At 39.9% G+C, this 15,860-nt stretch overlaps 1 protein-coding gene across 1 annotated transcript; it reads right to left on the bottom strand.

Moving 5' to 3' along the window:
- Window positions 1–138: 138 nt before the first annotated feature.
- Window positions 139–13,227, bottom strand: LOC133615365 (uncharacterized). The gene is made up of 10 exons (XM_061973909.2): window positions 12,428–13,227; window positions 12,327–12,366; window positions 12,219–12,247; window positions 3,769–3,811; window positions 3,636–3,697; window positions 3,536–3,568; window positions 3,439–3,475; window positions 3,312–3,367; window positions 3,092–3,247; window positions 139–333 (listed from the first exon to the last, which is right to left on the bottom strand). The coding sequence occupies exons 1-10, from the start codon at window positions 12,588–12,590 to the stop codon at window positions 257–259; spliced, it is 696 nt and encodes a 231-aa protein (XP_061829893.2). The 5' UTR covers window positions 12,591–13,227; the 3' UTR covers window positions 139–256.
- Window positions 13,228–15,860: the final 2,633 nt, after the last annotated feature.

The raw sequence follows: 15,860 nt of genomic DNA, 5'->3' as shown, positions 1-15,860 counted from the left end.
CCCATCGGGAGAAGCGTGTCTTGCCCAAGGACTCAACGGTAGAAGATGGAATCGAACCTGGAACCCTCAAGTTGCTGTACCACCTGATTGACTTATAAAATAGAGTGTGTAAAAGTTATTAGTAATAAGGACACGGTGTATTGTTGACATTTAATAGTGTGAAAACATTCTCAGGAGTTGTCAGATTTTTGCTCAGCTTGCAGTCTCCTTCCCATCATGCACTGGGCTGGCTGGTCACCGCGTGTGACTCCGCCCCCTACATGCGTGCGCCGGGTTGGTTGACGTAGTTGGCCTCGTCGTCTTCGCTCTGAGACGACAGCGTGGACGTTTCTCCTGGCAGGAAAGAAGAAGTCCCAGTGTTACATTGCATAACACTACTAGGGTACTAGTACTACACTACTAGATGACTAGTATAACACTACTAGGTACTAGTACTACACTACTATACGAATAGTATAACACTACTATGTACTAGTACTACACTACTAGACGACGAGTATAACACTACTAGGTACTAGTACTACACTACTAGGGTACTAGTACTACACTACTAGATGACTAGTATAACACTACTAGGGTACTAGTACTACACTACTAGATGACTAGTATAACACTACCAGGGTCTGGCAGGTCGCCAGGACATCTGCAAGTCATCAGATCACACACTAGTTATTAGTACAACACTCCCAGATAACTAGTATAACCCTACTAGAGTCTGCCAGGTCGTCAGGACATCTGCAAGTCATCAGATCACACACTAGTTACTAGTACAACACTTCCAGATGACTAGTATAACCCTACTAGGGTTGGGGAGGTCATCTGCAAGTCATCAGATCACACACTAGTGACTAGTACAACACTCCCAGATGACTAGTATAACCCTACTAGGGTCTGGGAGGTCATCAGGACATCTGCAAGTCGTCAGATCACACACTAGTTACTAGTACAACACTACTAGGTGACTAGTACAACCCTACAGTGTTACTAGTACTACACTACTAGTTACAAGTAATGTGATACGAGTTACTAGTTTAACACTACTAGATGGCTATTATACTACTACTAGATGACGAGTATAACACTACTAGGGTACTAGTACAACATTACTAGATGACTAGTAAAACACTGCTAGGGTACTAGTACAGCACTACTAGATGACTAGTATAACACTACCAGGGTCTGGCAGGTCGTCAGGACAACTGCAAGTCATCAGATCACACACTAGTTACGAGTACAACACTCCCAGATGACTAGTATAACCCTACTAGGGTCGGGGAGGTCATCAGGACATCTGCAAGTCATCAGATCACACACAAGTTACTAATACAACTGTCCCAGATGACTAGTATAACCCTACTAGGGTCGGGGAGGTCATCTGCAAGTCGTCAGATCACACACTAGTTACTAGTACAACACTACTAGATGACTAGTACAACACTACTGGGTTACTAGTACTACACTACTAGTTACCAGTATAGCACTACTATATGCTAGTCTGATATTACTAGTATAACACTACTAAGGTACTAGTACTACACTACCAGTTACTAGTAATGTACTACTAGTTACTAGTATAACAATACTAGATGACTAGTATAACATTACTATGGTACTAGTATGACACTACTAGGGTACTAGTACAACATTACTAGATGACTAGTATAACACTACTAGGGTCGGGGAGGTCATCTGCAAATCGTCAAATCACACACTAGTTACTAGTACAACACTACTGGGTTACTAGTACTACACTGCTAGTTACCAGTATAGCACTACTATATGCTAGTCTGATATTACTAGATTACTAGTATAACACTACTAAGGTACTAGTACTACACTGCCAGTTACTAGTAATGTACTACTAGTTACTAGTATAACAATACTAGATGACTAGTATAACATTACTACGGTACTAGTATAACACTACTAGGGTACTAGTACAACATTACTAGATTACTAGTATAACACTACTAGGGTCGGGGAGATCATCTGCAAGTCGTCAGATCACACACTAGTTACTAGTACAACACTACTAGATGACTAGTACAACACTACTGGGTTACTAGTACTACACTACTAGTTACCAGTATAGCACTACTATATGCTAGTCTGATATTACTAGATAACACTACTAAGGTACTAGTACTACACTACCAGTTACTAGTAATGTACTACTAGTTACTAGTATAACAATACTAGATGACTAGTATAACATTACTACGGTACTAGTATGACACTACTAGGGTACTAGTATAACACTACTAGGGTACTAGTACAACATTACTAGATGACTAGTATAACACTACTAGGGTACTAGTACAACATTACTAGACGACTAGTACAACACTACTGGGTTACTAGTACTACACTTCTAGTTACCAGTATAGCACTACTATATGCTAGTCTGATATTACTAGATAACACTACTAAGGTACTATCAATCAATCAATCAATGTTTATTTATATAGCCCTAAATCACAAGTGTCTCAAAGGGCTGACTAGTACTACACTACCAGTTACTAGTAATGTACTACTAGTTACTAGTATAACAATACTAGATGACTAGTATAACATTACTACGGTACTAGTATGACACTACTAGGGTACTAGTATAACACTACTAGGGTACTAGTACAACATTACTAGATGACTAGTATAACACTACTAGGGTACTAGTACAACATTACTAGATGACTAGTACAACACTACTGGGTTACTAGTACTACACTACTAGTTACCAGTATAGCACTACTATATGCTAGTCTGATATTACTAGATTACTAGTATAACACTACTAAGGTACTAGTACTACACTACCAGTTACTAGTAATGTACTACTAGTTACTAGTATAACAATACTAGATGACTAGTATAACATTACTACGGTACTAGTATGACACTACTAGGGTACTAGTATAACACTACTAGGGTACTAGTACAACATTAATAGATGACTAGTATAACACTACTAGGGTACTAGTACAACACTACTAGGGTACTAGTACAACATTACTAGATGACTAGTACAACACTACTAGTATACCAGTACTAGATGACAGGAAGTCCCAGTGCTACATTGCGGCAGGCGGACCTGATGCACTTCCTGTTGAGTCAGCGCTCTGTGGCGTGACGTCCAGATACTCCCTGTCGTCCGACAAGAAGAGACGCTCCATGGCTCGGACCGGCGAGCTTCCAGAAGGTTCCCTCCACTCATCCGCGGGGACGTTGACGTATTCGTGGCGCACACCTGTGAGCGACACTGGCCTGGTAAGGACATCCGACACAAAGCAAATGGCGGCGAAAGAGGCGACCTGAGCTGGGCGTGGAGGCTGCGCTCTGATTGGTGGAGACATCGGGCAAGACCAGGCTGTGGGGAGAGGAAGAGGAAGAGGAAGAGGAAGAGGAAGAGGAGGTGCCCGAGGAGCAGGAAGTACCTACACGTAGTCCTCAGCAAAGCATTCTGGGTAGTCCAGTCCTGCGGAAAGAAGGCAGCGTTAGGGCGCGTCCTGCCTGACCACCACGCTGACCAGCTCACCTGCGTGGGAGTTCTCGTAGCTGGCGTTACTTTCTGCAGCACACACAGGTCATGTGAGGTCAAGGGGTCACATGGAGTGTCACATGACGTGTCATCTCACCGCTTTGTGTGGGCGTCACGCATCCTCGCTCGCTCCCACTGACAGCGTCTGGAGGCGGAGCCCTGGAGACGCAACGTCAAACATCACTTCCTGCTTGGCCAAGATCAAGGGAAGGGGGGCGGGGGGGACTCACATAGGTGAGAGCCGGTCAGAGGTCGGGGAGGTCATCAGGACATCTGAAAGTCATCGGATCACACATGTTGATGTGAACGTTAGCTACAGGCTAGTAGATGACTAGTACTACACTACTAGTTACTAGTACAACATTACTAGATGACTAGTACAACACTACTAGGGTCAGGGAGGTCATCAGGACATCTGAAAGTCATCAGACCACACATGTTGATGTGAACGTTAGCTACAGGCTAGTAGATGACTAGTACTACACTACTAGTTACTAGTACAACACTAGTAGGGTCAGGGAGGTAATCAGGACATCTGAAAGCCATCAGACCACACATGTTGATGTGAACGTTAGCTACAGGCTAGTAGATGACTATTACTACACTACTAGTACAACATTACTAGATGACTAGTGCTACACTACTAGTTACTAGTACAACATTACTAGATGACTAGTACTACACTACTAGTTACTAGTACAACATTACTAGATGACTAGTACAACACTACTAGGGTCAGGGAGGTCATCGGGACATCTGAAAGTCATCAGACCACACATGTTGATGTGAAGGTTAGCTACAGGCTAGTTGATGACTAGTACTACACTACTAGTTACTAGTACAACACTACTAGGGTCAGGGAGGTCATCAGGACATCTGAAAGTCATCAGACCACACATGTTGATGTGAACGTTAGCTACAGGCTAGTAGATGACTATTACTACACTACTAGTTACTAGTACAACATTACTAGATGACTAGTACTACACTACTAGTTACTAGTACAACATTACTAGATGACTAGTACTACACTACTAGTTACTAGTACAACATTACTAGATGACTAGTACAACACTACTAGGGTCAGGGAGGTCATCGGGACATCTGAAAGTCATCAGACCACACATGTTGATGTGAAGGTTAGCTACAGGCTAGTTGATGACTAGTACTACACTACTAGTTACTAGTACAACACTACTAGGGTCAGGGAGGTCATCAGGACATCTGAAAGTCATCACACCACACATGTTGATGTGAACGTTAGCTACAGGCTAGTTGATGACTAGTACTACACTACTAGTTACTAGTAAAACATTACTAGATGACTAGTACAACACTACTCTGGTCGGGGAGGTCGTCAGGACATCTGCAAGTCATCAGATAACACACTAGTTACTAGTACAACACTACTAGATGACTAGTATAACACTAATAGTGTCTGGGAGGTCGTCAGGACATCTGCAAGTCATCAGATAACACACTAGTTACTAGTACAACACTACTAGATTACTAGTATAACACTAATAGTGTCTGGGAGGTCGTCATGACATCTGCAAGTCATCAGATAACACACTAGTTACTAGTACAACACTACTAGATGACTAGAATAACACTAATAGGGTCTGGGAGGTCATCATGACATCTGCAAGTCATCAGATAAAACACTAGTTACTAGTACAACACTACTAGATGACTAGTATAACACTAATAGTGTCTGGGAGGTCGTCATGACATCTGCAAGTCATCAGATAACACACTAGTTACTAGTACAACACTACTAGATGACTAGAATAACACTAATAGTGTCTGGGAGGTCGTCATGACATCTGCAAGTCATCAGATAACACACTAGTTACTAGTACAACACTACTAGATGACTAGTATAACACTAATAGTGTCTGGGAGGTCGTCATGACATCTGCAAGTCATCAGATAACACACTAGTTACTAGTACAACACTACTAGATTACTAGTATAACACTAATAGTGTCTGGGAGGTCGTCATGACATCTGCAAGTCATCAGATAACACACTAGTTACTAGTACAACACTACTAGATGACTAGTATAACACTAATAGTGTCTGGGAGGTCATCATGACATCTGCAAGTCATCAGATAACACACTAGTTACTAGTACAACACTACTAGATTACTAGTACAACACTAATAGGGTCTGGGAGGTCATCATGACATCTGCAAGTCATCAGATAACACACTAGTTACTAGTACAACACTACTAGATTACTAGTATAACACTAATAGGGTCTGGGAGGTCATCATGACATCTGCAAGTCATCAGATAACACACTAGTTACTAGTACAACACTACTAGATGACTAGTATAACACTAATAGTGTCTGGGAGGTCGTCAGGACATCTGCAAGTCATCAGATAACACACTAGTTACTAGTACAACACTACTAGATTACTAGTACAACACTAATAGGGTCTGGGAGGTCATCATGACATCTGCAAGTCATCAGATAACACACTAGTTACTAGTACAACACTACTAGATGACTAGTATAACACTAATAGGGTCTGGGAGGTCATCATGACATCTGCAAGTCATCAGATAACACACTAGTTACTAGTACAACACTACTAGATGACTAGTATAACACTAATAGGGTCTGGGAGGTCATCATGACATCTGCAAGTCATCAGATAACACACTAGTTACTAGTACAACACTACTAGATGACTAGTATAACACTAATAGTGTCTGGGAGGTCGTCATGACATCTGCAAGTCATCAGATAACACACTAGTTACTAGTACAACACTACTAGATGACTAGTATAACACTAATAGGGTCTGGGAGGTAATCATGACATCTGCAAGTCATCAGATAACACACTAGTTACTAGTACAACACTACTAGATTACTAGTATAACACTAATAGTGTCTGGGAGGTCGTCATGACATCTGCAAGTCATCAGATAACACACTAGTTACTAGTACAACACTACTAGATGACTAGTATAACACTAATAGTGTCTGGGAGGTCATCATGACATCTGCAAGTCATCAGATAACACACTAGTTACTAGTACAACACTACTAGATTACTAGTATAACACTAATAGTGTCTGGGAGGTCGTCATGACATCTGAAAGTCATCAGATAACACACTAGTTACTAGTACAACACTACTAGATGACTAGAATAACACTAATAGTGTCTGGGAGGTCGTCATGACATCTGCAAGTCATCAGATAACACACTAGTTACTAGTACAACACTACTAGATGACTAGTATAACACTAATAGTGTCTGGGAGGTCGTCATGACATCTGCAAGTCATCAGATAACACACTAGTTACTAGTACAACACTACTAGATTACTAGTATAACACTAATAGTGTCTGGGAGGTCGTCATGACATCTGCAAGTCATCAGATAACACACTAGTTACTAGTACAACACTACTAGATGACTAGTATAACACTAATAGGGTCTGGGAGGTAATCATGACATCTGAAAGTCATCAGATAACACACTAGTTACTAGTACAACACTACTAGATGACTAGAATAACACTAATAGTGTCTGGGAGGTCGTCATGACATCTGCAAGTCATCAGATAACACACTAGTTACTAGTACAACACTACTAGATGACTAGTATAACACTAATAGTGTCTGGGAGGTCGTCATGACATCTGCAAGTCATCAGATAACACACTAGTTACTAGTACAACACTACTAGATTACTAGTATAACACTAATAGTGTCTGGGAGGTCGTCATGACATCTGCAAGTCATCAGATAACACACTAGTTACTAGTACAACACTACTAGATGACTAGTATAACACTAATAGGGTCTGGGAGGTAATCATGACATCTGCAAGTCATCAGATAACACACTAGTTACTAGTACAACACTACTAGATTACTAGTATAACACTAATAGTGTCTGGGAGGTCGTCATGACATCTGCAAGTCATCAGATAACACACTAGTTACTAGTACAACACTACTAGATGACTAGTATAACACTAATAGTGTCTGGGAGGTCATCATGACATCTGCAAGTCATCAGATAACACACTAGTTACTAGTACAACACTACTAGATTACTAGTATAACACTAATAGTGTCTGGGAGGTCGTCATGACATCTGAAAGTCATCAGATAACACACTAGTTACTAGTACAACACTACTAGATGACTAGAATAACACTAATAGTGTCTGGGAGGTCGTCATGACATCTGCAAGTCATCAGATAACACACTAGTTACTAGTACAACACTACTAGATGACTAGTATAACACTAATAGTGTCTGGGAGGTCGTCATGACATCTGCAAGTCATCAGATAACACACTAGTTACTAGTACAACACTACTAGATTACTAGTATAACACTAATAGTGTCTGGGAGGTCGTCATGACATCTGCAAGTCATCAGATAACACACTAGTTACTAGTACAACACTACTAGATGACTAGTATAACACTAATAGTGTCTGGGAGGTCATCATGACATCTGCAAGTCATCAGATAACACACTAGTTACTAGTACAACACTACTAGATGACTAGTATAACACTAATAAGGTCTGGGAGGTAATCAGGACATCTGCAAGTCATCAGATAACACACTAGTTACTAGTACTACACTACTAGATGACTAGTATAACACTAATAGTGTCTGGGAGGTCATTATGACATCTGCAAGTCATCCGATAACACACTAGTTACTAGTACAACACTACTAGATGACTAGAATAACACTACTAGGGTGTGGGAGGTCGTCATGACATCTGCAAGTCATCAGATAACACACTAGTTACTAGTACAACACTACTAGATGACTAGTATAACACTAATAGTGTCTGGGAGGTCGTCATGACATCTGCAAGTCATCAGATAACACACTAGTTACTAGTACAACACTACTAGATTACTAGTATAACACTAATAGTGTCTGGGAGGTCGTCATGACATCTGCAAGTCATCAGATAACACACTAGTTACTAGTACAACACTACTAGATGACTAGTATAACACTAATAAGGTCTGGGAGGTAATCAGGACATCTGAAAGTCATCAGATAACACACTAGTTACTAGTACAACACTACTAGATGACTAGAATAACACTAATAGTGTCTGGGAGGTCGTCATGACATCTGCAAGTCATCAGATAACACACTAGTTACTAGTACAACACTACTAGATGACTAGTATAACACTAATAGTGTCTGGGAGGTCGTCATGACATCTGCAAGTCATCAGATAACACACTAGTTACTAGTACAACACTACTAGATTACTAGTATAACACTAATAGTGTCTGGGAGGTCGTCATGACATCTGCAAGTCATCAGATAACACACTAGTTACTAGTACAACACTACTAGATGACTAGTATAACACTAATAGGGTCTGGGAGGTAATCATGACATCTGAAAGTCATCAGATAACACACTAGTTACTAGTACAACACTACTAGATGACTAGAATAACACTAATAGTGTCTGGGAGGTCGTCATGACATCTGCAAGTCATCAGATAACACACTAGTTACTAGTACAACACTACTAGATGACTAGTATAACACTAATAGTGTCTGGGAGGTCGTCATGACATCTGCAAGTCATCAGATAACACACTAGTTACTAGTACAACACTACTAGATTACTAGTATAACACTAATAGTGTCTGGGAGGTCGTCATGACATCTGCAAGTCATCAGATAACACACTAGTTACTAGTACAACACTACTAGATGACTAGTATAACACTAATAGGGTCTGGGAGGTAATCATGACATCTGCAAGTCATCAGATAACACACTAGTTACTAGTACAACACTACTAGATTACTAGTATAACACTAATAGTGTCTGGGAGGTCGTCATGACATCTGCAAGTCATCAGATAACACACTAGTTACTAGTACAACACTACTAGATGACTAGTATAACACTAATAGTGTCTGGGAGGTCATCATGACATCTGCAAGTCATCAGATAACACACTAGTTACTAGTACAACACTACTAGATTACTAGTATAACACTAATAGTGTCTGGGAGGTCGTCATGACATCTGAAAGTCATCAGATAACACACTAGTTACTAGTACAACACTACTAGATGACTAGAATAACACTAATAGTGTCTGGGAGGTCGTCATGACATCTGCAAGTCATCAGATAACACACTAGTTACTAGTACAACACTACTAGATGACTAGTATAACACTAATAGTGTCTGGGAGGTCGTCATGACATCTGCAAGTCATCAGATAACACACTAGTTACTAGTACAACACTACTAGATTACTAGTATAACACTAATAGTGTCTGGGAGGTCGTCATGACATCTGCAAGTCATCAGATAACACACTAGTTACTAGTACAACACTACTAGATGACTAGTATAACACTAATAGTGTCTGGGAGGTCATCATGACATCTGCAAGTCATCAGATAACACACTAGTTACTAGTACAACACTACTAGATGACTAGTATAACACTAATAAGGTCTGGGAGGTAATCAGGACATCTGCAAGTCATCAGATAACACACTAGTTACTAGTACTACACTACTAGATGACTAGTATAACACTAATAGTGTCTGGGAGGTCATTATGACATCTGCAAGTCATCCGATAACACACTAGTTACTAGTACAACACTACTAGATGACTAGAATAACACTACTAGGGTGTGGGAGGTCGTCATGACATCTGCAAGTCATCAGATAACACACTAGTTACTAGTACAACACTACTAGATGACTAGTATAACACTAATAGTGTCTGGGAGGTCGTCATGACATCTGCAAGTCATCAGATAACACACTAGTTACTAGTACAACACTACTAGATTACTAGTATAACACTAATAGTGTCTGGGAGGTCGTCATGACATCTGCAAGTCATCAGATAACACACTAGTTACTAGTACAACACTACTAGATGACTAGTATAACACTAATAAGGTCTGGGAGGTAATCAGGACATCTGAAAGTCATCAGATAACACACTAGTTACTAGTACAACACTACTAGATGACTAGAATAACACTAATAGTGTCTGGGAGGTCGTCATGACATCTGCAAGTCATCAGATAACACACTAGTTACTAGTACAACACTACTAGATGACTAGTATAACACTAATAGTGTCTGGGAGGTCGTCATGACATCTGCAAGTCATCAGATAACACACTAGTTACTAGTACAACACTACTAGATTACTAGTATAACACTAATAGTGTCTGGGAGGTCGTCATGACATCTGCAAGTCATCAGATAACACACTAGTTACTAGTACAACACTACTAGATGACTAGTATAACACTAATAGGGTCTGGGAGGTAATCATGACATCTGAAAGTCATCAGATAACACACTAGTTACTAGTACAACACTACTAGATGACTAGAATAACACTAATAGTGTCTGGGAGGTCGTCATGACATCTGCAAGTCATCAGATAACACACTAGTTACTAGTACAACACTACTAGATGACTAGTATAACACTAATAGTGTCTGGGAGGTCGTCATGACATCTGCAAGTCATCAGATAACACACTAGTTACTAGTACAACACTACTAGATTACTAGTATAACACTAATAGTGTCTGGGAGGTCGTCATGACATCTGCAAGTCATCAGATAACACACTAGTTACTAGTACAACACTACTAGATGACTAGTATAACACTAATAGGGTCTGGGAGGTAATCATGACATCTGCAAGTCATCAGATAACACACTAGTTACTAGTACAACACTACTAGATTACTAGTATAACACTAATAGTGTCTGGGAGGTCGTCATGACATCTGCAAGTCATCAGATAACACACTAGTTACTAGTACAACACTACTAGATGACTAGTATAACACTAATAGTGTCTGGGAGGTCATCATGACATCTGCAAGTCATCAGATAACACACTAGTTACTAGTACAACACTACTAGATTACTAGTATAACACTAATAGTGTCTGGGAGGTCGTCATGACATCTGAAAGTCATCAGATAACACACTAGTTACTAGTACAACACTACTAGATGACTAGAATAACACTAATAGTGTCTGGGAGGTCGTCATGACATCTGCAAGTCATCAGATAACACACTAGTTACTAGTACAACACTACTAGATGACTAGTATAACACTAATAGTGTCTGGGAGGTCGTCATGACATCTGCAAGTCATCAGATAACACACTAGTTACTAGTACAACACTACTAGATTACTAGTATAACACTAATAGTGTCTGGGAGGTCGTCATGACATCTGCAAGTCATCAGATAACACACTAGTTACTAGTACAACACTACTAGATGACTAGTATAACACTAATAGTGTCTGGGAGGTCATCATGACATCTGCAAGTCATCAGATAACACACTAGTTACTAGTACAACACTACTAGATGACTAGTATAACACTAATAAGGTCTGGGAGGTAATCAGGACATCTGCAAGTCATCAGATAACACACTAGTTACTAGTACTACACTACTAGATGACTAGTATAACACTAATAGTGTCTGGGAGGTCATTATGACATCTGCAAGTCATCCGATAACACACTAGTTACTAGTACAACACTACTAGATGACTAGAATAACACTACTAGGGTGTGGGAGGTGGTCAGATCACACATGTTGACGCTAACTAGCATTAGCTACAGGTTAGTAGGACTTACGTGGCGGTGCGGGCGGGAACTCGGTGGAGCTGCGTGTGGGAAACAAAGAGTCAAAGTCACAAACCACCAGAAGGCTTTTCTTTGTTTTTGTCAAGCTGCCGCACTCACAGGATGTACTCGTCTGTGGCGATGTCTTCCCGGATGGAAACTGCTGGCGAGGAGAGGAAAGGTGGGTTAGTGGATGGCGACAGGAAGTGACATGGACTCACCCAGCGGTGCGTTCCTCCAGCAGTCCACACACGCCAGCGCCATCAGCACGCCACACAGCATCATGGCGAGCGCCAGCATCAGCGGGACGTCCATGGAGAGAACACTTAGCGCCATGGCCTCACACAGGAAGTGACTCACCTGCACGTCCTCTTGTCTTCTCATCTGCTCTTCTGCTCAGCCAATCAGCTGCTTACCTGCCTCTCCCGCCTCGCAGCACAACACTTTGGACCAATCACCAGCCACCTAGACCGCCTCGCCTTGGTCCCGCCTCCTGACAGGAAACCACATCACGCTGACAGCCAGGGTGCGGGGGGGCACTTGTTTCAGTACTACTCTGTACTTCCATCATACTAAATACTTTGTCAAGTACTAGTACTACACTACTAGTACTACTCTGTACTTCCATGATACTAAATACTTTGTCAAGTACTAGTACTACACTTATAGACAACTAGTACTACTCTGTACTTCCAGGATACTAAATACTTTGTCAAGTACTAGTACTACACTACTAGACAACTAGTACTACTCTGTACTTCCAGGATACTAAATACTTTGTCAAGTACTAGTACTACACTACTAGACAACTAGTACTACTCTGTACTTCCATGATACTAAATACTTTGTCAAGTACTAGTACTAGACAACTAGTACTACTCTGTACTTCCATGATACTAAATACTTTGTCAAGTACTAGTACTACACTACTAGACAACTAGTACTACTCTGTACTTCCATGATACTAAATACTTTGTCAAGTACTAGTACTACACTACTAGACAACTAGTACAACTCTGTACTTCCATGATACTAAATACTTTGCCAAGTACTAGTACTACACTACTAGACAACTAGTACTACTCTGTACTTCCGTGATACTTTGTCAAGTACTAGTACTACACTGCTAGACAACTAGTACTACTCTGTACTTCCATGATACTTTGTCAAGTACTAGTACTACACTACTAGTACTACTCTGTACTTCCATGATACTAAATACTTTGTCAAGTACTAGTACTACACTACTAGACAACTAGTACTACTCTGTACTTCCATGATACTAAATACTTCGTCAAGTACTAGTACTACACTACTAGACAACTAGTACTACTCTGTACTTCCATGATACTAAATACTTTGTCAAGTACTAGTACTACACTACTAGTACTACTCTGTACTTCCATGATACTAAATACTTTGTCAAGTACTAGTACTACACTACTAGACAACTAGTACTACTCTGTACTTCCATGATACTAAATACTTCGTCAAGTACTAGTACTACACTACTAGACAACTAGTACTACTCTGTACTTCCATGATACTTTGTCAAGTACTAGTACTACACTACTAGACAACTAGTACTACTCTGTTCTTCAATGATACTAAATACTTTGTCAAGTACTAATACTACACTAATAGACAACTAGTACTACTCTGTACATCAATGATACTAAATACTTTTTGTCAAGTACTAGTACTACACTCCTAGACAACTAGTACTACACTGTACTTCAATGACACAACATATTTTTGGTAAATACTAAGCTAGTACTACTCTACTAGACGACTAGTATAACACTACTAGGGTACTAGTAATACACTACAAGGGTACTTGTACAACACTACGAGACAACTAGTACTACACTACTAGAGGACAAATACTACACTACTAGAGGATGAATACTACACTACTAGATGACTAGTATAACACTACTATATGACTAGTATTACACTACTAGAGGACTACTACAACACTAATACAATACTCCAAGACAACCAGTACTATCCTACTAAAGGACGAGTACTACACTACTAGCAGACTAGTACAACATTACTAGTCAACTAGTACTACACTAATAGATATCTAGTAATACTCTACTAGACAACTAGTACTACACTACTAGAGGACTAGTATAGCAGTACTAGACGGCTAGTGTTACACTACAAGAGGACTAGTACCACACTACTAGATGACTAATACAACACTAATAGACAACTAGTGCTACACTACTAGATGACTAGTATAACACTACTAGACAGCTAGTACTAAACTATTGAAGACTACTACTACATTACTCGACAAGTAGTACAACATTACTAGAAAACTACAACTACTATACTTGATGACTAGTACAACACCACTAGACGAACAGTTCTACAATACTAGACAACTAGTACTACACTACGAGAGTAGAAATACTACACTACTAGATGAGTAGAACAACACTACTAGATGGCTAGTACACCACTACTAGACAACTAGTACTACACTACTATATAGCTACTGCTACTCTACTAGACAACTAGTACTACACTACTGGAGGACTAGTACTACACTACTAGAGGACTGGTGCAACACTACAGTGCAACAATACAAGATTACTAGTAAAAACACTAGTATAACACTCATAGAGGACTAGTATACCACTACTAGAGTACTTGTTGTACAACACTACTGGAGTACTAATACAACACTAGTAGGACTAGTATAACACTACTAGTATATCACTAGTAGAGTAGTACTATAACACAACTAGAAACCTATTATAATCCTAGTAGAGGACTTGTACAACACTACTAGAGTACTATTATAACATTGGTAGAGTACTAGTGTAATACTAGTAAAGTACTAGTACAACCCTAGTAGAGGACTAGTACAACACAACTTGAGTACTAGTATAACAATAGTAGAGGAAGAATATAACAGTACTAGAATACTAGTATAACACTAGCAGAGGACTGGTAGAATACCAGTAGAGTTGTAGTACAAGTAGAGGACTAGTATAACACTAGTAGAGTAGGAGTACAACACTAGTAGTGTACTAGTATAACACTAGCAGATGAATTGTATACGATTATTAGAGTTGTAGTACAAGACTAGTATAGGACTAGTACAAGACTAATAGAGGACTAGTATAACACTAGTAGAGTAGGAGCACAACACTAGTAGTGTACAAGTATAACACTAGTATAGGACTAGTATAACACTAGCAGAGAACTAGTACAACACTAGTAGATGACTAGTATAACACTTACAGAGGACTAGTGTAAGACTAGTAAAGTTGTAGTACAAAACTAGTAGACAACGAGTATACCACTAGCAGAGGATTAGTACAAGAATAACAAAGAACTAGTATAACATTAGTAGAGGACTAGTATGACACTAACAGAGGACTAGTATAAGACTAGTAGAGTTGTAATACAAGACTAGTATAACACTAGCAGAAGACTAGTATAACACTAGTAGAGTAGGAGTACAACACGAGGAGAGTATGAGTATAACACTAGCACAGGACTAGTATAACATTAATAGAGGACTAGTACAAGAGTAGCCGAAGACCAGTATAACACTAGCAGAGGACTAGTATACCACTCGTAGAGTAGGAGTACAACACTAGTAGAGGACTAGTGTAAGACTAGCAGAGTTGT

Source organism: Nerophis lumbriciformis, linkage group LG22 (assembly GCF_033978685.3).
Source record: "Nerophis lumbriciformis linkage group LG22, RoL_Nlum_v2.1, whole genome shotgun sequence".
Taxonomy (NCBI): domain Eukaryota; kingdom Metazoa; phylum Chordata; class Actinopteri; order Syngnathiformes; family Syngnathidae; genus Nerophis; species Nerophis lumbriciformis.
Note: the sequence above shows the minus strand (reverse complement) of the source record. Positions and strands in the feature narration are given on the sequence as shown.

Excerpts from the sequence above, each read along its gene's own strand:
- LOC133615365 (XM_061973909.2), bottom strand. The coding sequence starts at position 12,590 with ATGAGAAGACAAGAGGACGTGCAGGTGAGTCACTTCCTGTGTGAGGCC. Across the intron at positions 12,367-12,427 it reads CTGGAGGAACGCACCGCTGG|TTTCCATCCGGGAAGACATC; the intron begins GTGAGTCCATGT and ends CCTCGCCAGCAG. Across the intron at positions 12,248-12,326 it reads GCCACAGACGAGTACATCCT|CTCCACCGAGTTCCCGCCCG; the intron begins GTGAGTGCGGCA and ends TCCCACACGCAG.